Source organism: Rhincodon typus, chromosome 10 (assembly GCF_021869965.1).
Source record: "Rhincodon typus isolate 14 chromosome 10, sRhiTyp1.1, whole genome shotgun sequence".
In the NCBI taxonomy this organism is placed as follows: domain Eukaryota; kingdom Metazoa; phylum Chordata; class Chondrichthyes; order Orectolobiformes; family Rhincodontidae; genus Rhincodon; species Rhincodon typus.
This window is the reverse complement of record NC_063341.1, coordinates 21,393,178-21,417,622: the sequence shown is the minus strand read 5'-3', so window position 1 is coordinate 21,417,622 and position 24,445 is coordinate 21,393,178. Positions and strand designations below refer to the sequence as shown.

At 40.2% G+C, this 24,445-nt stretch overlaps 1 protein-coding gene across 1 annotated transcript in view; it reads right to left on the bottom strand.

Annotated features, from left to right (window-relative positions):
* Positions 1-13,719: 13,719 nt before the first annotated feature.
* LOC109915342 (zinc transporter 7) overlaps positions 13,720-24,445 on the bottom strand; it is a 41,594-nt gene continuing 30,868 nt past the window's right edge. Inside the window, exons 5-7 of the mRNA XM_020514951.2 lie at positions 19,757-19,847; positions 19,502-19,651; positions 13,720-16,839 (exon numbers count right to left, since the gene is read on the bottom strand). Coding sequence (XP_020370540.2) covers positions 16,792-16,839; positions 19,502-19,651; positions 19,757-19,847 — 289 coding nt within the window. The 3' untranslated portion in view covers positions 13,720-16,791. The remainder of the gene's footprint in view (positions 16,840-19,501; positions 19,652-19,756; positions 19,848-24,445) is intronic.

Genomic DNA, 24,445 nt, shown 5'->3' with positions numbered 1-24,445 from the left:
TGCCAATGCAGACAGCACAAGATAGACAGGGTTTAACTTTGGTTGTGGATAACTTGTGGAGTAGTGGAACTAAAGAAACAATGTGCTTCTTTTAGCCTCCATTATAACAATATGCAGAGACTGACGAAAGTCAAGGAACCAGCTAGATTTTCTTTGTGACCATGTGTATTGGGTAACTTGCATAACTTTTGACTGCAAATAGTAGTGTTTTTTCTTAATGAGAAAGGGGATGTTTGCAGAAATGTATTTGTACCTTTAATGTGGCTGGTCTGCCAGGGTCATATGACGTCTCCCTTTGCAGTAAGTGCTTTTTTTTTGTGGCAGCAATTAAACATAGTCCTTGTAATAGTCTGGAGACACTTCAGAGAATGTTTGGAAGTGATGGATATTGTTTCAGAACAATTAATTATGTCAAATAATTGAGCACTGCAGCCTCACAGCACCAGGGACCCGGGTTCGATTCTAGCCTCGGGCGACTGTCTGTGTGGAGTTTGCACATTCTCCCCGTGTCTGTGTGGGTTTCCTCTGGGTGCTCCGGTTTCCTCCCACAGTCCAAAGATGTGCAGGTTAGGTGGATTGGCCGTGCTAAATTGCCCGTAGTGTTCAGGGGTGTGTGGGTTATAGGGGGATGGGTCTGGGTGGGATGGTCCAAGGGTCGGTGTGGACCTGTTGGGTCGAAGGGCCTGTTTCCACACTGTAGGGATTCTATTCTATTCTATTCTAAATTTGGATGAGTACTTCAAGTGTCGCAACATTAAAACATATGGGGCAAATGCAGGAAATTGGGATTAGCACACTTTTAGTAGTAGTTATATTGGTGCTGAAGGGCCTTTTCTGCACTGTATGAATCTAGATTATAATATGAAGCTGGCTTCCACTGAACCTATGCATGATGAATCAGCTGGGCGAGGAACATGTAACAATTTAGCACTTTAAAATGTGAAATAGTTCTAATCTCTCCTAAAATCCAGTTAGAAACTATAGGGCCTGGCTGTACAAGTTGAAGAGCAGCGTGGAGGAAAACTTTCTCTAAAGCAAACCTTAACACAATTCCAAATAAGGGGAAGCGATGGCCTAGTGGTATTATCGCTGGACTGTTAATCCAGAAAGCCAGGTTCAAGTCTCCCAAAATGGTAGAATTTGAATTAAATGAAAATCTGGAATTAAGAGTCTAATGGCGACCATGGATCTGTTGTCGATTGAAGGAAAAAACCCATCTGGTTCACTAGAATCATAGAGTTGTACAGCACAGTAACTGATCCTTTGGTCCAACTCATCCATGCTGACCAGATATCCTAAATTAATCTAGTCGCATTTGCCAACATTTGGCCTGAATCCCTCTAAACCCTTCCTATTCATGTACCCATCCAGATGCCTTTTAAATGTTGTATTTGTACCAGCCTCCACCACTTCCTCTGGCAGTTTCTTCTGTACACATACCACCCTCTGCATGAAAAAGCTGCCACTTAGGTCTCTTTTATATCTTTCCTCTCTCACCTTAAACCTATGCCCTCTAGTTTTGGACTCCCCTAACCTGGGAAAAAGACCTTGGTTATTCACCCTATCCATTGCCTGTCATGATTTTATAAACCTCTGCGGTCACCCCTCAGCCTCAGACACTCTAGGGAAAATAGCCCCAGTTTATTCAGCCTCTCCCTGTAGCTCACACACTCCAAACCCTGTTAACATACTTGAAAATCTTTTCTGCACTCTTTCAAGTTTCACAACATCTTTCCTATAGCAGGGAGACTAGAACTGAATGCAGTATTCCAAAGGTGGCCTAACGAATGTCCTGTAAAGCCACAACATGACATCCCAACTCCTATACTCAATGCACTGACCAATAAAGGCAAGTGTACCAAACGCTTTCTTCACTACCCTGTTTAGCTGCAACACCACTTCCAAGGAACTATGAACCTGCACCTCTGGATCTCTTTGTTTAGCAACACTCTCTAGGACCTTACCATAAAGTGTAAGACCTTTAGGGAAGAAAACTGCCATCTTAACTTGGTCTGGATTACATGTGACTGCAGACTCCATAGCAATGTGGTTGACTCTTAATTGTCCTCTGGGGTGGGCAATAAATGGGGAAATAAATTGGTTTTCCCACAACTAATTAATTCTGGTTAATTTTCTATAGTGTAGAAAAATGTGTAACTGTCAAAGCTTAGGGTATTCTGAAAGTATTAAGGGAATTCTACTTCAGAATGATATCTCTTAGATATGACATAATCTCCTTCACTCAGTCCCTCTTTCCCAGCAGCAAGCTTTATTTGTGACAAGAACACATTCTGTCAGGAAGAGCTTTGATTTCCAGAGGTGCCAATGAACAGATTGCAGCCATCACTCTCCCTCCATGGGAAAGGACCACATAAGCGAGGCTGCCTCTGTCATGAAAGTAGGATCATAGTGAAATGTTTGCTTTTCCTGCCAAAAAAATAACCTGAGGGTAGGAGTTTGTAGGAGTTGAATTTCATTTGCAAATCTTTAGAAATTATTTTGTTATATGTGTAGAGGAAGTTGAGTTGATGTGGCATTCAGCATACTACATGACTGGAAATCCATTCAGTCTGTTAATTACAGATCTTGACTTATTCTTGAAGCCATGTTCTTTTGATAGTTAATTAATAAGCATGGAAGATCTCCAGCAAGTTTATCTAACCCAGCACTCATTACAGTTTAAGGTTTTAACAAAGATTTGTAGCTCGGGTTGTGGGTGAGGTTGTTGACTTGCTCGCTGAGCTGGCTTGTTCTCGTTCAGACGTTTTGTCACCATACTAGGTAACATCATCAGTGAGGCCTCCGATGAAGCGATGTTGTTCTACTCCGCTTGAAATTTATACTGTCCGGATCGTTATGGTGAGTACTGTCATTTCCGGTTTTGTTCTGTATGGGTTTGTATATGGGGTCCAATTCTATATGTTTGTTGATTACATTATGGGTTGAGAACCATGCCTCTAGGAATTCCCATGCGTGTCTATGTTTGACTTGGGCTACTATGGTTACCTTGTCCCAGTTAAATTGATGGCCTTCATTGTCTAAGTGTACTGATATTAAGGAAAGTTCATCGTGTTGTTTTACTGCTAGTTGATGTTCATGTATTCTGATGGCTAGTTTCCTTCCTGTCTGTCCAATGTAACGTTTGTGGCAGTTGTTGCATGGTATTTTGTAAACCATGTTGGTTCTGCATGTTGTGGGGATGGGGTCTTTAATCCTTATGAGTGTTTGTTGTAGAGTGGCTGTGGGCTTCTGTGCTACCATGATTCCTAGTGGTCTTAGGAGTCTCATTGTCAGTTCAGAAACGTTCTTGATGTAGGACAGTGTGGGCAATGTGTTAGGGCATACTGTGTCCTCCTGTTGTTGTCTATTTAGTAGGCACCTGCGGATGAAGTTACGGGGATATCCGTTCATAGTGAAGATTTTGTAGAGAGGTGCTCTTCCTCTTTCCTGGTGTGTTGCTGTGAGTGTTGGCCTGTTTAAATAGTGTTAATGAGCTGATGGGTCTCTTCTAGTTTGGTGCATTTAATAATGACAAATGTGTCGTCCACTTACCAGATGCACAGTTTAGGTTGAATGAGGGGGAGGGTAGTGTGTTCCAGTCTTTGCATGACTGCCTCTGCGATGATTCCTGACATGGGTGACCCCATGGGTGTGCCATTGATCTGTTTGTATCCTTGACCATTAAAGATGAAGTGTGTGGTGAGGTATAAGTCTAGTAGTTTGAGTATGTCGTCATTGCTGATGGAGCTGATCGTCTGCATTCCTGTTTCCTGTAGTAATGTAGCCAGTGTTTCTTTGGCTAATGGGATTCAATTGACATGAATAATACTGTGACGTCAAAGGATACCATAATCTCGTTGCTGATTTTATTTCAATGTTCTTGACGTCCACAAACAAAGCTGTATTAGAATACTATTTAAACAGGCCACCACTCACTGCAACATGCCAGAACTACGCAGGAAAGAGGAAGAGCAACTCACAGTTGATTTTTGTCTGTGAGCTTGATGTTTGTCCTGGGGAAGATGTTAGAATTGATCAAGAAAGCAGTTATAATTGGATGCTTAGAAAAGCGCAAGGCAATCAGAAAGAGTCAGCATGGTTTAGTGAGAGGGAAATCATGTTTAACTATGGTATTAGAATTGTTTCATTGAGTAAAATGTGGATAAAGGGAGTGTGTAGATGTCCTGTACAGTACTTGGATTTCAAGGCAGCATTCATCAAGATGGTTCATAAAAGGTCATTATCCAAAGTGGGAGCTGCTGGTGTACAAAGTAACATTTTAGCATGGATTATCTAGCTGGCAGAAAACACAGAATGCGTAAATGGGTCTTTTTCTGATTAGCAGGATGTGACAGGAAGATGTCGCAGTCATCTGTCCTGGGGCCTCAACTTTTCACCATTTATTTCAATGTCTTGGATGAGGGGCAAAGTTGTGGTAACTAAGTTTGCAGATGACAAAACTGGGTAGGAAAGTATGTTGTCATGTGAAGAGGTCATAGGGGTGTGGTAAGATAAGTTGAGTGAATAAAAATTTGGGATATGGACTATAATATTCACCTTGTCAGGCAGAATGATAAAGCAGAGTATTACATACCTGGAGAATTCTGAGGTGTAGAGGGATTTAGGTATTCCAATGCATGAATCGCAATAAGCATTAATGTGCAGGTACAGTACATAATTAGGAAGGCAAAAGGGATGTTCTCCTTTATGACAAGAGATAAAGAACATAAAAGCAAGGGTCAAAAATAGAAATTGCTGGAAAAATTGAGCAGATGCTGCAAGAGCTGCTGAGTTTTTCCGGTAATTTCTGATTTTGTTTCTGATTTCCAGCTTCACTGGTCTTTTTTTTTATAAAAGCGAGGTGTGTCAGGCTTCAGTTATGCAGGGCATTGATGAGACCACATCTCAAATGCTGTGTGCAGTTTTAATCTCCTTGTTTATGGAAAGAAAGAAATGCATTGAAGACAGTTTAAGGTGAGAGGGGAAAGATATAAAAGGGAGCTGAGGGGCAACTTTTTCACGCAGAGGGTGGTGCGTGTATAGAATGAGCTGCCAGAGGAAGTGGTGGAGGCTGGTACAATTACAATATTTAAAAGGCATCTGGATGGGTATATGAATAGGAAGGGTTTAGAGGGATATGGGCCACATACTTACCAATGTGACTGAATTTATCTGGGATATCTGGTTGGTATGGACAAGCTGGACCGAAGGGTCTGTTTCTGTGCTGTGCATCTCTATAATTCTATGACAGTCCAGAGGAGATTTTATTGGACTGACCACTGGATAAGTAGGTTGTCTTAAGAAGAAAAGTTGGGTTGACTGGGCTTGTTTCCGCTACAGGTTAGTAGAGTGAATGTGATTTGATTGAATTATATAAAATCCTGAGCAATCTTGACAAGGTGAATGTAGGAAAGATTTAGGGTTTAAAATCAAGAAAGATGGGAATGTGGAATAGAAACAGATCAGCTGTGATTTTACTCAGTGGCCTACTTCATATGTTGGTAATATTACCTTGTTATTGGTTTTTTTAATTCATTCACGGGATGAGGGCGTCGCTGTCTAGGCCAGCATTTATTGCCCATCCCTAATTGCCCAGAGAGCAGTTAACAGTCAACCACATTGCTGTGGGTCTGGAGTCACATGTAGGCCAGACCAGGTAAGGATGGCAGTTTCCTTCCCTAAAGGGACAGTGGTGAACCAGATGGGCTTTTCCAACAATCGACAATAGATTTATTAGATCCTTAATTCCAGATTTTTTTTGGAATTGATTTCAAATTCCACAATCTGTCAGGGTGGGATTTGAACCCGGGTCCCCAGAATATTATCTGCCTTTCTGAATTAACAGTCCAGCAATAATACCACTAGGCCATTATTATAGGTTGAATTGTGCTGTATCGTACAGGACTTTATCCAACACAAAAATTGTTTGGACATTATTAAGGAAATCCTCATTTTCAAAGCAATGTACAACTAGGTACAAAAGTGAAATTTTGTAGCTGTTGGAAATGTTTTCTTCAATCCAGTAATTATGTAGATGCAATTTGAGACTTAATTTCAAAGCGATCTCCATGCAAACAAACAGGATTTACATTCTCCCAAATAATAGATCGTCTGTCAAGGAATTCATCTTCCATGAAGCTACAGATTTCTTCCACTGAATACAGAGGGGTGAGTATTTTTCCGTAAATGTGATATATATTTATATGGATTAGGGGAAGTCAGATCTAGATAGTTCAAGTCATTTGAAATGGAATGTGCCCATTTGGCAGCTGCTCATGCTGGTGTTCTAACACCAGAACATGGCAAACTGCCCAACGTCTTGGATTGAGTTTACTGCAAGGCCATGGTGAGTGATTGTCAGCAAGGGGGAGTTTCTGATCTCAGGGCAACTCCATCAGTAGAAACGTGATCATGACAGTATGATTCGAGGAGCTACACTCTCCAGCTCCACCCACAAATGATTGGAAATAAGTTGATTTTGCGGGGATCAGCAGCAGGGCAGGGGGTAGGCAACTGTTTATCAAAGTACTTGTAGCATCTATAATATTCGTTATGGACAATTCCTTTCTCTGCAATTGTTGCTGGATGGAAATTGAAAACAAAAATCTGAGCAGTGCAGGTGGATTTATATTTAAGTTTTTAATTGGAGTAAGGCAAATTTTAATGGTATGAGACAAGAACTTTCTAAAGTTGATTGGAGTAGGCTGTTCGCAAGTAGAAGGACGTCTGACAAGTGGGAGGCTTTCAAGGGTGTGATGACGAGTTCAGAGGCTCCTGTTAGAGTGAAGGGTAAGGCTGGTAAGATAGAGGAACAATAGATGAATAAAGATATTGATTTCTAGTCAACAATAAAAGAGAATCTTGTTTTGGATATAGACAACTTGGTTCAATTGAATCTCTTAATCAATATAAAGAGTGTAAGGGTATTCTTAAGAAAGAAATCAGGAAGGCAAAGGGGGATATGAGATAGCACTGGCAGATAAGGTTAAGGATAATCCAAAGAGATTCTACAAGTACATTAAGGGCAAGAGAGTAACTAGAGAGAGGGTAGGGCCTATTAAAGATCAAGTTGAACCCCAGGAGATGGGAGAAATGCTAAATGAATATTTCACATCAGTTTTTACTGTGGAGAAAGAAATGGAGGCTAGAAAATGCAGAGAAGTAAACTTTGATATTTTAGAAATAGTTCACATTACAGAAAAGGAAGTTGAGGAGGTCTTAGAGAATATAAGGTGGATACATCTCCGGGACCTGATCTAATGTATCCCAAAATGTTGAGGGAGGAAATTGTGAGACCCCTTGCAGAAATATTTGTATCATCTGTAAGTACAGGTGAGGCACCTGATTACTGGAGGGTGGCTAACGTTGTACCTTTGTTTAAGAAAGGTTGTGAGGAGAAACTGGGGAACTATAGACGTTTGAGTCTGACTTCGGTGTGGGTAAATTGTTGTAGATGATTTTAAAAGATAGGGTTTATGAATGTTTAGATGCAAAAATTGATTAGGGATAGTCAGCATGAAAAACGTGCAAGAAAAATGATATCTCACAAACTTGATTGAGTTTTTGAGGAAGTTACCAAAAAGATTGATGAGGGCAGAGCAGTAGACGTTGTTTGCTTGGACTTTAGTAAAGCCTTCAACACAGCTCTGCATGGTAGACTAATTAGTAAAATTGGGTCACATGGGATTCAGGGTGAGCTTGCCAGTTGGATACAAAATTGGCTTAACGGCAGGAGACAGAGAGTAATGTTGGAGTTGCTTTTCGGACTGGAGGCCTGTGACCAGTGGTGTTCCACAGGGATCGGTTCTGGGTCCTCTTATGTTTGTCATTTATATTAAGGATTTGGATGAGAATACAGATGGCATGGGTAGTAATTTTGTGGATGACACCAAAATTGGTGGCATATTAGACAGTGAAGAAAGTTTTCTAAGATTACAAGGGAATCTTGATCAAATGGGTCAATGGACTGAAAAATGGCAGATGGAATTCAATCTGGATAAATGGGAGGTATGGCATTTTGGTACAACAAACAAGGGTAGGGGTTATACAATTAATGGTAGAGCCTTGGGTAATGTTGTAGAACAGACGGAGCTAGGGGTTCGGGTACATAAGTCTTTGAATTTTTTGCGTTACATATAGACAGGGTGATTAAAAAGGCATTTGGTATGCTTGTCTTCATTGATCAGACCTTTGAGTATAGGAGTTGGGACGTCATGTTGAGGTTGTACAGCTGAGGCCTCTTCTGGAATATGGTGTCCAGTTCCGGTCGCCCAGTTATAGGAAATGTATTATTAAGTTGGAGAGAGTTCAAAATAGATTTTGCATGATGTTGCCGGATGTAGAAGGTTTGAGTTATAAAGCAAGGCTGGATGAGCTGGGACTTTTTTCACTGGACCATAAGACGTTGAGAGGCGATGTTATAGAAGTTCATAAAATCATGAGGGGTATACATTACGGTTAATGGTAGTTGTCTTTTCCCTAGGAAGGGGGATTTCAAGACTAGGTGGCACATTTTAAGGTGAGAGGTGAGAGATTTTAAAAGCATGAGGCAAATTTTTTTATGTAGAGGATGGTTCATGTGTGGAATGAACTTCCAGAGAAAGTGATGGATGTGGGTACAATTACAAAGTTTAAAAGACATTTGGATAAGTACATGAATAGGAAGGGTTTAGAGGGATGTGGGCCACGCACAGGCAGGTAGGACTCGTTTAGTTTGGGATTATATTCGGTATGGGCTGTTAGGGCAGAAGGTTCTGTTTCTGTGCTGTATGTCTATTTCTGTTGTTTGATTTTGTTCGGCTAGTCTTGCTGCCATGGAAACTCATTCCCATGTTCAAAAATCTAAACTTCTGGGAAATCTGCACTAACTGACACAGCTTCTGTTTTTCCACACTGCATAATCTTTCTCCTTTTAGATTTACATCCCTGATATCTTGGTGGAATTAAAACTTTGGAGATGTATAAGTGTAAACATTGGTATCGCTGGTGTGGACTGGATTGGTACTGCCTTTCTAACCAGCACCAGCCAATATTACAGAGCTCTGTAGGTCAGGTAGTTTGGCTGGTTAGTGTGCATTGAAGTGTAGTTTACCTGCCTGGTTTTGGTATTGGCTTATGGTGTCTGGATTGGACTTGTTCGAATTTTCTCAACAGGTAGTGTCATCTCAGAGATACTGTACCACAAAGATGCCCTGAATCTCTCTGGTGGTATTGAGTCAAACAAGATTTACCAGGGAACAGCAGATACCAAGAGCTGCTTATGTTGAGTAGAGCAAGCAACACAATTAGTCAGAAATGAGAAAGTGAGAAGGAAGTATTGGGTAACTAGCTGAGGTTGCATAATGAATGAGTGGATTTGATTGGAGCTTCAGAACTAGTGAAATTTGCTTTGTTCAATTGTAAGACTGGATCACAGGTTTCATTGTTTTTTACTTTGTGGGGTACACAAGGCAAAGTAATTCATACTCACTGAAATGAATTGAGAGCAAGTACAAAGTGTGTGACTGATATAATTTAGTACAGACTAGTACAGTGCCACACACTGGCAATGTGAAAACTCCCAACATGTGTGTAAGATGAGGAGGAATGCTCACAAGGCCATAAATCAAAAGGCATCTGATGATAGAAGTTAACCACTTATTCGAGGGAAAGCCAACAGGGTTCTAATAAGAGGCAGCCTGCCAGTGCAGAAAACAAAGGCTGCTGCTCTGAGATAAAGGACTGAACTCGCTTACAGTTTGATGGTTGATGTATTATTACACACAAGAATGTTGAAATGGCCAAAAAAGGGACTCCTCCAGTTATAGCAGTAGGCGTGCTGAAGAATGGTGGAACCACATTCTCCAAAGGTGTTAGGAAATCTGAAATGTTTGTTTGCAGTGTTCCCCCCAACCCCAGTGAGTTGTTGTCAGGTTTTATCTCCAATAGGTGGTGGTTACATTGGGGTGGCTTGTGAGGTTGCATCATTGACTGAATGGCAGAGGCTTTTTGTTAATTTCTCACCTGTTTTCTCCAAGGCTGGAACCTCAAAACTCCTGCTCTTCCACCAAGTGTTTCTGGCAAGGCTGTCTACTCTGCACTTCCACTGAAGGTTCAGTAGCACATGTGGAAAGTCCCTGTCCATAACTCAGTGGGCCTAGCAAAAGCTTTATTTCCTCTCAATTGGTTGCCATTCACTTTATATATGACTAGCTACCCTGGAAAGAATTCACTGTCAAATTTAACCTCATTTGTATCCAAACCTGGAACTCTGATCTTGAATCAATTCCGTTTGTTCTTAACTTGAAACAAACCTGATGTAGTGTATTGCACAGAGTAAAACTTTAATGCTCAGCTGCAGGCAGTTGTTACACTCACCTTATATACAGGGCAATTTAAAATGCTCGGTTCCTGTAATATACCGACACATCTGCCCCAGCTAAAAAAAATTAAACTTTAGAATTTAAAATGGCACATATACATAGAGTTGCAAACGTGTTATTACGGTGATCACACCAACATATGATCAAACCTTCCAGAGTGATTCACATGTTAAAACCATGGTCCTCATTAACACCAAAATAGAACAAAAATAGAATTTGACTTAACACGTTTAAAAAATAATTTATTTTTCCTATCTGGCTTCCTCCTCATCCACTTCAGGATTTGAGTCTGCTCTCTCAACATTTCTGACTGGGCAAATCCTGAACTGAAAAGACTAACTCCTCGGAATGACTGGCAGTGTGACATTGGTGGATTTATATTAGTCCAAGATCTGAATCATTCTGCTCTACCAATTGATTTAGCTGATTTGTTGACGCTTTGTGAATTTCACACATTTTGCAGGAAGAATTTAGGTGATAGAGATGCATGACAGATAACCCAGCAGATTTCCTCTTTCAAGCAACTGTTCCACAATGTATAGGCGAGTTTCTGAAATCAAGTGAGTAAGTTCTCTCTCTCTCTCTGTCACACAACATTGACACAATAGCAAGCACACATGCATACACACGATGACACCTATGTGTGCACAGTGACACGCACACATGACACGCACACATGACACATGCACATGACCACAACCATGCACACACAAACATGACAACGTACCCACATGACCACAACCAGACACAGTCTACACAAGAAAACACAAAAATCTGTGTGTTTTGCTCTTTAACTGAAAACAACTCTCGACCTTGCTGCTAACTAACATCAACTTCTGATTCCATATCAATCAGAGGTGCTTTGGATGATTTTCAGGCTCTTGAATCACATTTGCATTTAGTCTGACCTCCACCTGATGCACGGCAGCGACCTAGAACTTTACCATATTTGGAGCATTACAGTTCCCTCTCCTCCAACACACTGTCTGGATATAACCCACATCTCCACAGGGATAGCACTTTGACTGGAAATGAGGACAACTGAATGGTTGGGGTTACTATGGGTAATGTGGCAGCCTGATATCCCAGTAACCCTAACTCTCAGAAGCAAATATTCTTGTGATGTGCAGTTTCTATCACTGTGGCCTTATAGGCCTCCCTCCATTTCACACATTTACACCAAAGGTCAGGCTGGAGTCTACTGATCTTTCAGCCTCCTGCATACCTGTCTAATGTTAATTACCAAAGTTTACACCATACCCAATGATGAAAGCGCTTCTTAGATTCGATCTTGCGATCTATAAAAGGTCTCACTCGACAACTGCTTTTTCATGGAACGTAACTCTGTGCAATCCCATTCATTTGAGCACGTAACATCGAGAGATTAGTAAGAACTGCCGATGCTGGAGTTGGACATAACACTGTGGAGCTGGAGAAACACAGCAGGCCAGGCAGCAAAGGAACAGGAAAGTTGATGTTTTGGGTTAGGACTCTTCTTCAGAAATGGGGGAAGGGGAAGGGAGCTCAGAAATAAATAGAGAGTGGGGTGGTACTGAGGAAGGTAGGTGGGATGATGACAGTTGAGTGCGGGTAGGCAGTGGTAGGGATTGGTCAGTGAGGTGGGAGGAGCAAACAGAGCGCAGGTGCTCTACAAAACGGTCTCTGAGCCTCCTCTTGTTCTCACCAATGTAGAGGAGGCCACATCGGCAGCAGCGGATGCAATAGACCACATTAGCAGATGTGCAGGTGAACATCTGTTTAATGTGGAAGGCTCGTTTGGTGCCTTCGATGGAGGTGAAGGGGGAGGTGTAGCACTTCCTGCGGTTGCAGGGAAAGGTACTGGGGGTGGTGGAGTGGACAAGGGAGCCATGAGAGAGCGGTCCCTACGGAAGGCAGATAGGGGTGGGGAGGAAAATATATCCTTGGTTTTGGGGTCAGATTATAGGTGGCAGAAGTGGCGGAGAATGATATGTTGAATATGGAGGTTAGTGGGGTGATAGGTGAGGACAAGGGGGAATTCTGTCTTTATTTTTGTAGGGGGGGGTGGAGGGTTTGTGAGGGCAGAGGTGCGGGAAATGCAAGAGATGGGTTTGAGAGCATTTTCGACCACCGAAGTGGGGGGAAGTTGCGGTCCTTGAAGTAAAAGGACATCTGGGATGTTCGGGTGTGGAACGCCCCATCTTGAGAGCAGATGCAGCGGAGGCGGAGGAATTGGGGGTAAGGGATTGCATTCTTGCGAGAATGTGGGTGGAGAGGTGTAGTCTAGGTAGCTGTGGGAGTCAGTGATCTTGAAATGGATGTCAGTTTCGGTGGTCATCAGAGATGGAGACAGAGAGGTCCAGTCAGGAGAGAGAGGTATCAGATGGCCCAGGTGAACTTGAGGTTGGGGTGAAAGGTGTTAGTAAAGTTGACGAACTGTTCAAGCTCCTCATGGGAGCACGAGGCAGTGCCGATAGAGTCATCGATGTAGCGGTGGAAGAGGTGGGGGATAGTGACAGTGTAGCAGTGGAAGACAGACTGTTCCACATATCCTATGAAGAGGCAGGCATAGCTTGGGCCTGTGCGGGTTTCCATGGCCACCCCCTTAGTCTATAGGAAGTGAGAGGAGTTGAAGGAGTTGTTGTTAAGGGTAAGGACGAGTTTGGTTAAGCGAATGAGGGTGTCGGTGGAGGGGGACTTGGGCCTGCGGAAGAGGAAGAAGCAGAGGGCTTTTAGGCCCTCCGCATGGGGATACAAGTGTACAGGGATTGGACATCCATAGTGAAGATGAGGTATTGGGGGCCAGGGAATTGGAAGTCTTGGAGATGGTGGAGGGCGTGGGTGGCATCCTGGACATAGGTGGGGTGTTCCTGGACTGGGGGAGAAAACAGAGTGGTTTGAGAGAGGATGTTTTGGTGGTCGGGGGGGGGGGTGGATCATGATCGAGGAGAATTGGCACATGGCCTCAGCTATGTAAAGGTCAATGCGCCATACCACTACTGCGTCCTTTTATCTGCAGGTTTGATAGTGAGGTTAGGCTTGGAGTGAAGGGCTATGCGTTTCGTTGGGGAGAGGTTGAATGGAGTTGAGTTGAGGTCTCTTGGACAACGTTCGGTTCTGGCTGCAGTTTGACTTCTGTTTATTTTGTTGCAACTACACTGCTTTCAACCTTGCCTTTTCCCTTTCTTATTTTAAACTGAATGTGACAATGCTGCAGTCATGAGCCCTGCATTGAGCTCACTTACTCCATTTTATTATCTCAAATCAAGTCTGCTCCCTTCCTTCTTAGAACATCAATATTCATCTCAGCACACTAAAAACCTCCCCTTCACCAGTGTCCCAATAATTAAAAAAGATGGAAATAAATGAGAAGTATGAATTAACTTATGTACAGATTGTATCTTCATATTTATTTTTCCTTGATCAACTTGAGAGAGAACTGCTGTCTCAGTACAGGCACAATGGACAGTCACAAGAGGTTTGTTTATTTTAAAAAACAATTTTTAAAGTGGAGATGGGACAGTTTGTTTAACTGACAATGAAAACAACGCATACTTTTTCAAAAATACTTGCATGGTAATAGATTTACGGAGCTTAACTACATTATGTTACAGTTCCTGAGCTCACCAATTGGCCACAAGTTATTGTCCTAACGTTAAGATCAGTGATCCCAGAATTTCAGTAAAAGTATGTGATGAAATAATAGGGAGTAATGTTCTGTAACTTAGCATTAAATCAGAAGGAGCTGGTTAATGCTGATCATTCCTGCAAGGGAAAATAAAAATGAAAGCTTTAAAAACTTGCACAAAATGATGTTGTCAAAATATTTATTATGCATATTTCTATAAGTCTGACAAGTTGATTGAAAAGACAGTTTACTGTAGAGACTTTACTTCATAGTTGTGCGTACTTCAAATTGCTTTGGTGAAATTTACAAGTCTTTCAAATTATTAAAATACTGTACTGAACCTCTTCAGACCTTCAAGAGATTTATGATATTTAAAATCAACTCAAAAAAACTACTGAACAGCTCAAGATTGCCAGGTGGGATTTCAGACAGTCCTGTTCAAAGCTGCGAAACTGAAAAAAAGTCTGACAACCCTTCTTTCAAATAAAATAATACAACTCTCTTCTCTCCTCAAATGCCCAATTAACTTATGGGTAGAGGCAAAGGCTTAGTACAAAACAAAGACCCCTTTGATTTAATGTTGGAAATGTTCCCAGAAGCAGCAACAATGCATTCTACACCCAACACAGTAGCTATTTTGTTTAAAGAGAACAGCGACAATTCCCTCTCAAAACAATATAAATACTTTTGCTTTGATGCAGAAGTATTTATTTATTGAGGTTTATCAGATAATGTTACCCTGTGTAGGAGTTATTCACATTTTGGGAAGTGAACACTTAACTTGTAGCTTGTAAATTGAGAGATACAGACCTGCAATGACGTGAACTTCACAAATCACATAATTGTTTTACAGATAGAGTCTGGGCAAGGGAGGGAGAAGGGAATATCTGTGCAGTACCATGAATTTATCCTGCACAGTCATACAGGAAGTGATTACAGCTTGTGTGTAAACAGTTAAATCATTATCAAGGTTTCCAAGCTGTAAACATTTGCCTTGAACAATGCAATTTGGCAACTGTTGCAAGATACTGCTTCATATTCCAAATTCATTTCCTTATGCAGCTGACTTCACCGAACAGTTTAATTGCCGGATGAATTTCAATAATTTACAGTAGATTTCACTCACTGTCGAAACAGCTGAAACAAAAAAGCTTTGTCTGGTTTCTCGATTGCAAGCAGATTGCAGTCTTTTGCTTTGCACCTCACTATCACTCACTTGTGGAATTCTGACATACTCCAAGTCAGTGATACAGGGGCAACACAATTCTGGGCAATTTCTCCTGATGGACCACTGGGCACTGATTTTTCATTAGTCTTTTCATCATTACTTTGCAACTTAACCTCAGTTAAGTTCCATTAGGACCACAGTCCTCCCACTGCCTCTTTACAGTTACAATCTATTGAAGAAGAAACCAGATTATCCAAGCTCTTGCTGAGAGCAAAAAAATCTACACTTGGTTGGTCCACAATACCTGTTTAAAGTAGACCAGCACAAACATTAAGAAACCATTCACTAAATACATCAACTCACAACATACCCATTCCTTCTGGCAAGTGTCTGGCATAATAAAAAAAGTCCCTCTTTGAATCTAAAGTTAGCTAACCAATTTATAAATGTGAACAGAAAAGGCTGGAAATACTGAGCAGGCCAGGCAGCATCTTTCTCAGTTTCTAAAGGTAACCAGCTGAAAGCATTCATTGTTTCTTAATGCACAGAAGCTGTCTGGTCTGTTGAGTACTTCCAGTACTTTCTCTGTTTAGATTTCAGATTTCCAGCATCTGCAGAATTTTGCCTTGTAGAGCTAGTTAACAAAGCTTTTTTTTTTCCCCCCAAGGGTTTAAAACTGTAGTTTTACTGAATTTTACCCAAGAGCGGATCACCTGCAAACAAACAGTCCAAGTAGGAGCAGAGGACTTTTTTAAAAATCTTAACATTTTTACGATAAGAATATTTGTTTTCCGATAAGATCCACTGTGCATGGATCCTCTGCCACAGTGTACATTTTCAACCCCAGCCCAATCCAGGATGAACACACATCAATCATCCATGTGTAAAATTGCCACGATGCAAGTGGAATTCCTTTTTATCCATCAGCATATAATGAATAGCATGAGTATGAATGGTATTGAAAATATTACCTGTATCCCACCACGACAAAAAAAGGATAAGCTTGCTCACATCCCAACATCCCCTCATTTCAAAAGAAAAACTTAAAATCCATGAGAACCATGCTGATCACCATGATGCTCACTACTGGTCAATGATTATAAAATATGTCCCAATGAGTCCAGTATCCACTCTCTATCCTTCCAATATTAATTCATGTCCACTGGAAAAAGGCACTTCAGAAACTGAATATGGTTCATCTCATTCAACATGTATAGTGTACAACAAATTAGAAAATAATCATCATGGAGTAGAATGATAGTCAGGACAACAATATTTACAAGAACAGGAATAGCAGGAATTGTGGGAACATATCTGCCAAACAGGATGCAGGATTATACCAACACGATGCTTGGTTCATCATACACCAGAACGCTGACTGGGCTATTATTCCTTGAAAAAAAGTCAAGATGAAATAAGACACTTCAGGTCTAGACATAAAAGGTGGCTCCAGATCTAGTGGGTAGTGATTATGTAGATTACTTCACTGTTTCTCAACTCTTTTTGAGAAGAACCTTCCACAATTGCAAATAAATAGTTCTCGGTTGATATCAAGCACATTGTATGGTGGTGTTTCAATCCAGCAACCCAACAGCAGTTAAATCTATTCCTTGGTCCCAGCACCAAGGGTTTGGACTCAAGTTTTTAAGACAATCTTACAGAGCTGCAAAGTCAATCTGGACGTAAAGCTGTCTTACTCCTGCCTGCAGGGAAAAAAAGGAATAAAAATGTTTGTTTACTCACCCATTGAAATGAGCTAAAAATGTTTTTCATTCTCACCAACATTTCTCAATATCAGTAAATAACTCAATGCTTCCTTTTTCATTTGAGCAAACACAATTTCATAAAAACGTAACCAGAGTGTTGTGAATGTAGGTTTTTATGCTAAAAAATTTACACTACAGCATGTTCTAATACACGACTGGTATTGTACGCAGTATGTTGCAGCAGCGTGCTCCTGTGTACTTGCTTTGGAAATGTTCCACTCAATAAACACGCAGTCAACATCTGTGCATCGGAGAAGACAGCATCAAAAGAACCTTCTTATGCACTACCTAACACTACCAGCCAACAAAAACACAGCAGAGAATAAGCTAGAGTTATCCACTCCATTAGAAAAAGAAGTACAGAATTCACAAAGGAAAGAAAGAAAGTTAAACACTGCAGCCAAATCATTTTATCTTGTTAAAATCTATATAAATCGAGATGTTATTTTCTTTATCATTGCCACTGATCGCACCATGGCATCTAGTGGGCTACAAAACTGGTCTCATTAATGGTGATCGATCAGTGATTGTTGTAGAAACTAATTTGTTCCCTAGTGTTCTTTAGAGATACAAATCTACCATCCTTACCAGATCTGGCTGATATCTGGACTCTAGACCCACAGCAATGTGATTGCCTCTTAACTACCCTATGAAATGGCCTACCAAGCCAATCAGTTCAACAGGAAAGAACTAAATTCAGATCAGCCTATTAAGATTTAAAACATTACTGTCAATAATTTGACACGAGTACCAGTTTGTAAGGGGGCCTCCATTCACAAAATAAATGGACTTAAGTCAAGTTACTTGGGAAGCCAATTAGACATGGACAATTGCAGCAGCATTTAAACAAATACTTCCAAAACTAGTTGTATGCTTAAAGGAATTATATGGAAAGGTAAGCTACTCTGAAGATAATAAAGCAGTTATAAAATTGGCAAAGGAACAACTGAAAGGATGATACAGTGATGATAAGGCCTTTAATAGTTAGCTTGCAATTAAGAGAACCATCAGGAACTGTATAGGGCCTTCGAAAAATACTGATGGACATGTTTAGTAAAGCTTAAGATGTGATCAAACTTTTAAATGGTACACCACACTGATCTTCACTACTTAGTAATGAGTCACGTTAGACAGAAGTAAGGCTATGACTGAGTGAGTAGACATGTATGTAGAATGGTCCAGCCAGAATTAGCATTCTTAAAATCAGTCCCTGGACCATGTGGTCTTCACCCTAGGTTCTTAAAATATTTGGAGATTGTGCTAACTTGGAGATTGGAGATTGGTTTGTATAGCTGAATCCATGGCATTTATACTTGTTTGCACAGACCAGAGAGAGGCGTGGGCTTAATTTTAAAAAGCCAAAACCTGGAAAGTATAGATTCATTAGTTTAAACTTACTTACAACAAGGTGCTGAGAGAACTTTTGGAAACATTTGTGATAACTTAGAAAAAGCAGAAGTAATTAATCAACATGAGCATAATTCCTGGAAAGGAGATCTGAACTCAAAAGCAAGTGCAATCTCCTTGAAGAAAAATTCAAAGCTTGTGAATGGTGGAAGTTTGGTATTCCACAAAATGCCGAAAAATGATATTCCTTCTTGAGAAATTAGTGACCAGTTTTCGGATCTCAAGTACTTGAAAGAGGTCTACAGAAGGGTCGATCAATTAATTCTGCTTAAAAGCAGGTCATCACCAGGACAGGCTTGGGGAATGTAGTAGATTTTGTGTGGTCTTTAAAATAATGAACACATCAGAACCTTTCCATAGTCAGTTGGGTGAATTGATAGTGTGTGTAGGCTGCATTATGTTGTGGTGGAAGAGTTGGGATTCTGTCCTTTCTCATCTACGTAAAGAACAGCTCAGTGTTACTGATATGGACATTATCACAACTTGCATCAATACCTGCACTCAGTCATTTCCTCCTTGACCTCAGGAACTTAAAACAGCCCAAACCTCCAAACATATCAAACATAAGAAACTGGTGATATTTTTCCTCGCCCTTTGTTGTGCACTATGCCCATTAAACTATGCTTAAACACATCAGGTGTTGAATAGCCACCTGACACAAAGACCCTGCAGAATCAGTGAGTATCACAGAAGATCATTAGCATATTTTAACCATTCTACTGTAACAAACCATAAACTAATATCTCTGTTTCAAAGAAATACTCCACGATAATAGGTTTGAAGCAGTGTTACTATTACTTTATATAATTGACTCAGTAAAGCTGTGTCAAATCCAAACAGCAACCCGGTTCTCCTAAATAACCCCTCAACATTCTTTTCTACTGTGCTACAGAATGGCTACTTCCCATGAATTTCAAATGAACATTCAATTGTGAGTTTATGTTAGTCTCCACAGCCAGAGACTCCAAGCAAAAATAAGTTTAATATACATCCCTTAGTCATACAAATGACAGAATATTGTGTACAATGTCAGTAAGAAGAGTTTCCCAAACAAATAGTTTACATTTTATGAGAACCTTAAACTTTGCATCATAGAAATAATTCTTCAATAGTCACTGGCAATTTTTGAACCTTGTAAATTGGTAAAGAGAAACATTCATGATAGAACAGCAGAAATAACCTCTTTACATACCTGAGTGAAAATGTTGTGTGTTTGACTCAAAATCCATCGTGCATCTGCATCAGGTGCTACCAGGAGCTTTACTGTGCCGATGTAGACTTCACTACACAAGGTCCAAAAGTGAGGATCAATTATACTATAAACTCCTTGCAAGTGTTGAACCTGGAAGAATAAATGAGAAAGATTAAGAGTTCCAGTTTAGTCTAATACTAAATGCACTCTTTTTTTCCCCCTATAATACTGCATATATAAAGGTCTTCTACATACCCGCTGATAGCACTGGGGCAGTACGTGATCCAAAGCTGGAGGAGTACGTTGCATTAAAATCCCAATGGATTGCTTTAAGAGTGGAATAACACTATCAGAAAAAGAAATATTGTCAGAAAAACAATCTTGTACAACAGCAATAAATTTTGCTTAGTACATCACTGATCTAAAATGCATCATTACACATGAACTTCCACAACAATTTGCTTTTATTAATGTGGTTCCGGCACTCCTCCTACCTTGAAATTTGGCAGTAGAGAAAACTAATGACAAGGGAAAACCACAGACTAACATGCATTTAATGAACTTTAACACTCAACCTGATCGAAGGATGGATTCATCGTCACTGTTTCAGTTGATGTCTATTCACTTAGAGCAGTGCTCAACTCTCCTGGCCACAATACACATGGACTTTCTTAAAATTATAGATTTGTGTAAATTATAGATTTATCCAATGCCACTGGTATCAATGCAAGATCATGAAATTATTATAGGATACAACTTCCTTTTTCTGAGGATTAATTAATGCCCAATAAAAGCCCTCAGAAATAACTCATTATTCTGGTTCTAATTGCAAGGATTCATTTGGAGGTCTATATTTCTTCCGGCTTGTAAAATCATCTAATTGAAACTGGTTGAAATTTCAGGCACTGTAATCTGGAAGAATACAAGTGTATCAGCTCTCAACTAGGTGCACTGTGGTTTTCTTTGGCTTTGCTTTTTTTAAGGCAGTCTCTTTAGAGGTTCAAAGCAGTTAGCAGGAAGACACGATTTAAGAGGCTTAGAATTACCAAGCATTTTGAATTTGATGTGCTAATCACAGAGGTGGCAGATAGAAGAAGATTAATAGATTTTGATAAGGTTTCACACAAATTGTTACCAATAAAACAGATGAATGGGCATTGAGGCAACCTGTGGGGCAGTTAACAAACCAGTTGGGAGGAAGGCTGTAGAGATTTTAGGCATAGGACATTGTGAAATTGACAGATGCTGAGAATGATGTCACCACTGTTTGGTACTGGGAGCCCACCTTAAAAAATGTCAAATACAAATACACAAAATGTAAAATACACAAATAAATAACCAGGATTTGGATGGAGAGATGTTGCCCATTTTTGCAGAGCATATTGAGCTACAAAGTATGGTTAAAAGGTGAAAGGTCAAAAGGAAATAACGTAAAAATATCTAAACAGAATGACTGGACTTGTATGATGCAGTGGTACTGACCCCTACCTCTATGCCAGAAGGCCCTAGTTCGGGTCCCACCTGCTCCAGAAATATGTAATAACATCTCTGAATATATGGATTTAAAATATTTGTAAGTAGAATGCCAAAATTTAAAGTGTTATAGTGCTCACTTTAGATGCAAGAATATTACATCAGAAGGACTTTTAAAAATTGGTTCAGGGATTCTAGCAATCCAAGCTATTAAAATAGTTCCCAGATTTGAAAGTGTGAAAAGCCAACAAAAGAACATTACATATTTAATTCCTTGTGAACGTAAACGCTACTGTCAAAGTCACGCAGCACAGAAACAGACCCTTCAGTCCAACCTGTCCGAGCAGACCAAATCAGACCAATCTGATCTAGTCCTATTTGCTAGCATTTGGCCCATATCCCTCTAAGCCCTTCCTATTCATATACCCATCCAGCTGTCTTTTAAATGTTGTAATTACATCCACCTCCACCACCTCCTCTGGCAGCTCACTCCATACACATACCACCCTCTGCATGAAAATGTTACCCCTCAGGTCGCTTTTAAATCTTTCCCCTCTCACCTTAAACCTATGCCCTCTCGTTCTGGACTTCCCCCAGCCCTGGGAAAAGACGTTGGCTGATGACCTTATCCATGCCCCTCATGATTTCATAAACCTCTATAAAGGTCACCCCTCAGCCTCCGATGCTCCAGGGAACAAAGCCCCAGCCTATTCAGCCTCTCCCCTTCACTCAAACCTCCAGTCCCAGCAAAACCCTTTTGTAACTCATTTCTGCACCCTCTCAAGTTTCACAATATCATTCCTATAGAAGGGCGACCAGAGTTGAATGCGGTATTCTAAAATAGCCTGTCCAATGCCCTGCACAGCCACCGCATGACACCTCAACTCCTATACTCGATGTTCTCACCAATGAAGGCAAGTGTGCCAAACGACTTCTTCACCACTCTGTCTACCTGCGATGCCACTTTCAAGGAAATATGTACCTGCACCCCTAGACCCCTTTGTTCGGCAACACTCCCCAGGGCCCTCCTATTAACAGTGTAGGTCCTGTCCTGGTTTGCCTTACCAAAATGCAACACCTCACATTTATCTAAACTCCATCTCCACTCCTTGGCCCATTGGCCCATCTGAACAAGGTCCCATTGTACTCAAATAATCTGCATTACACCACCAATTTTGGTGTCATCTGCAAACTTACTAACCACACAAAGTTCCTATATTCACATCCAATTATAATGTAATAGTACAAAATATACTTTGAACTTTCTCTACACTAGCGCCAAATTGTGAGTCTATGAAAATTTCCAATTTGTTTTCAACTTGGGAATTGGACTTATTATTAACGGGGCAGGTAAAAAATCTCTCAAAAATGTTCCTTGGGCTTTATCCAAGTTCCATACAGAATAGCAAAGGTTTGTTCCCTAGTGTCAAGACAATATTTTTGCCTTAACAATATTGTAAAAACAGAACATGCAGACATCAAATTGCTGTTTGTTTGTGGTACGTAGATGCATGCAAATTGGCTGAAGCATTTTCTATGTTATAACTGTGATTATACTTCAGAAGTTCTGACTTAGCTATAACGTGCTTGGAGTTGTCCCAAAGTCGTCAAAGCACATAGATTTTGATTAAGCAAAGGGCTATTGATTTTAGCTTTAAAATTACCAACTGATGTAGCAACAATAATCGCTTATGGAAAATGTTTCTAAACTTCTATCACTCATTTTGATTAGAATATTTCCTAATTTCAGTTGAAAGATTTGCTCTAATATTTAAACTACAGCCTCTAGTCCTAGACAACCCAACCAGGAAAAACAGATAGTACCAACTGGGTGGATCGAAACGAATTAATATCATGAACATTTCAAATCAGGTCTAGGGTACACAATCTCGTTCATGCAATCTCTCTCTTAACCATTAGGATCCAATGATCATTCTGTTAAATCTACCTTACCCTCCCTCTACGGCCAACATATCCATCCCAAGGTTCACAAGGAGACCTTTAAAGGTCTGACTTAGTTGAAGCAAAAGTTCCACCGCTTTTATTCATTCTTTATAAAATCACAGAATAAATGGGACAGAATTGAAACTTATAAAAGACACCTTTAGATTGGAAAGAAAATTAATTGTGAAGCTTTATCTCAAATTTAAAGACCAAATCTCCTTTTCAGCGGGAATCTGTGATCTTTAGATCCCTTTATAAGAATAGACTGGATAAAAAGCTAGAATATCAGCCTATCTACAAGTAGGCATTATATCCAACCCTCTCATCTACAGATTTAAAAAAAAACACTAGTGGTCTCTATACATGCCACGAACCACGCAGGTCAGAAGCTCAAATGCTTCACATTCCCTAAAAACAAACTGAAATTTATTCTAAGTTCAAATTTGCACTTTATCTGAGTATGTGTTAGATGTTTTGCCCAATTACTTCTATTTTGCAATAGATTCTCATCTTGTAAAACAGGAACTTTAAGCAGCCAGTCAGCAGAAAATATCTTTAAATTATTTGTTGGATTGGAGCCAAAGCTTAGGCTTAATATCATAAATAAAAAATATAAAGAATATAACTGTGTCACATACAAGTGTCAGACATATCTGTAACCAAGTGGAATTAAAATTAATTTCTCCCATGCTCATTAAAATCTATCGTGAAACAAGGATACAGTCTTATATGCTGCTTCTATCTATCTAAACAGAGTAAAAACAGTCCATTCTTACATATTTTGTTCTCCCATAATTCTTCACGGGTGAATTAAAGCCAATGCTTAATTTACTGATACATACATAAATCTCACAATGTGATAAATGAGTGCCATTGAGTCAACACTTGTTCCAATTGTATTGCTGTAAATATTTAACGGTAAGTGTTCAGTGCTGTTTGATTGGGCAACTAACAGTCAGTGCCCTATTGCATTTAAGATCCAGTCCACCTTCTTTGTATCAATCTTATGGGCAAACTTGCATTACTGGTAATGACAAGTACATTGCAAGTGGAAAGATAGCCGAGTTTGAATCATGATTGAATCGACTGATTTTAGTTTAGTTTTGACCTGATATCATAATTTGTTAATACTGTTAAAATTTTGATCAGTTCTATTATTTATGACTATTAAAGAAAGAAGTGTGAAATACAGGGGTAAGGATTACATTTTCATGCAAATCTGGTGGTGGGGACGGGGAGGGCGGGGAAACAAAAGAGGGTGAGAATATGGCATTGAGGTAGAGCAGTAGCCATGATTATGTGAATGGCAGAGAGTGGCTTACTCACACTCCTGTTTTCTAGGTTTTAGAACCGCCGGGCTCCATTTCGTTTTAAAGCAGGCAGGTTGACTCAGGTTCTGGGAAAGTCAATTGCCTATTTGAAGGCACTGTGTGTGTACGTGTGTCCTTCTGTGTAATGAAAGCTAAAAAATTAGTACACAGGGCCTTGTTCATTACCAACAGATAAGACATGTTCAGTAAGTCCAAG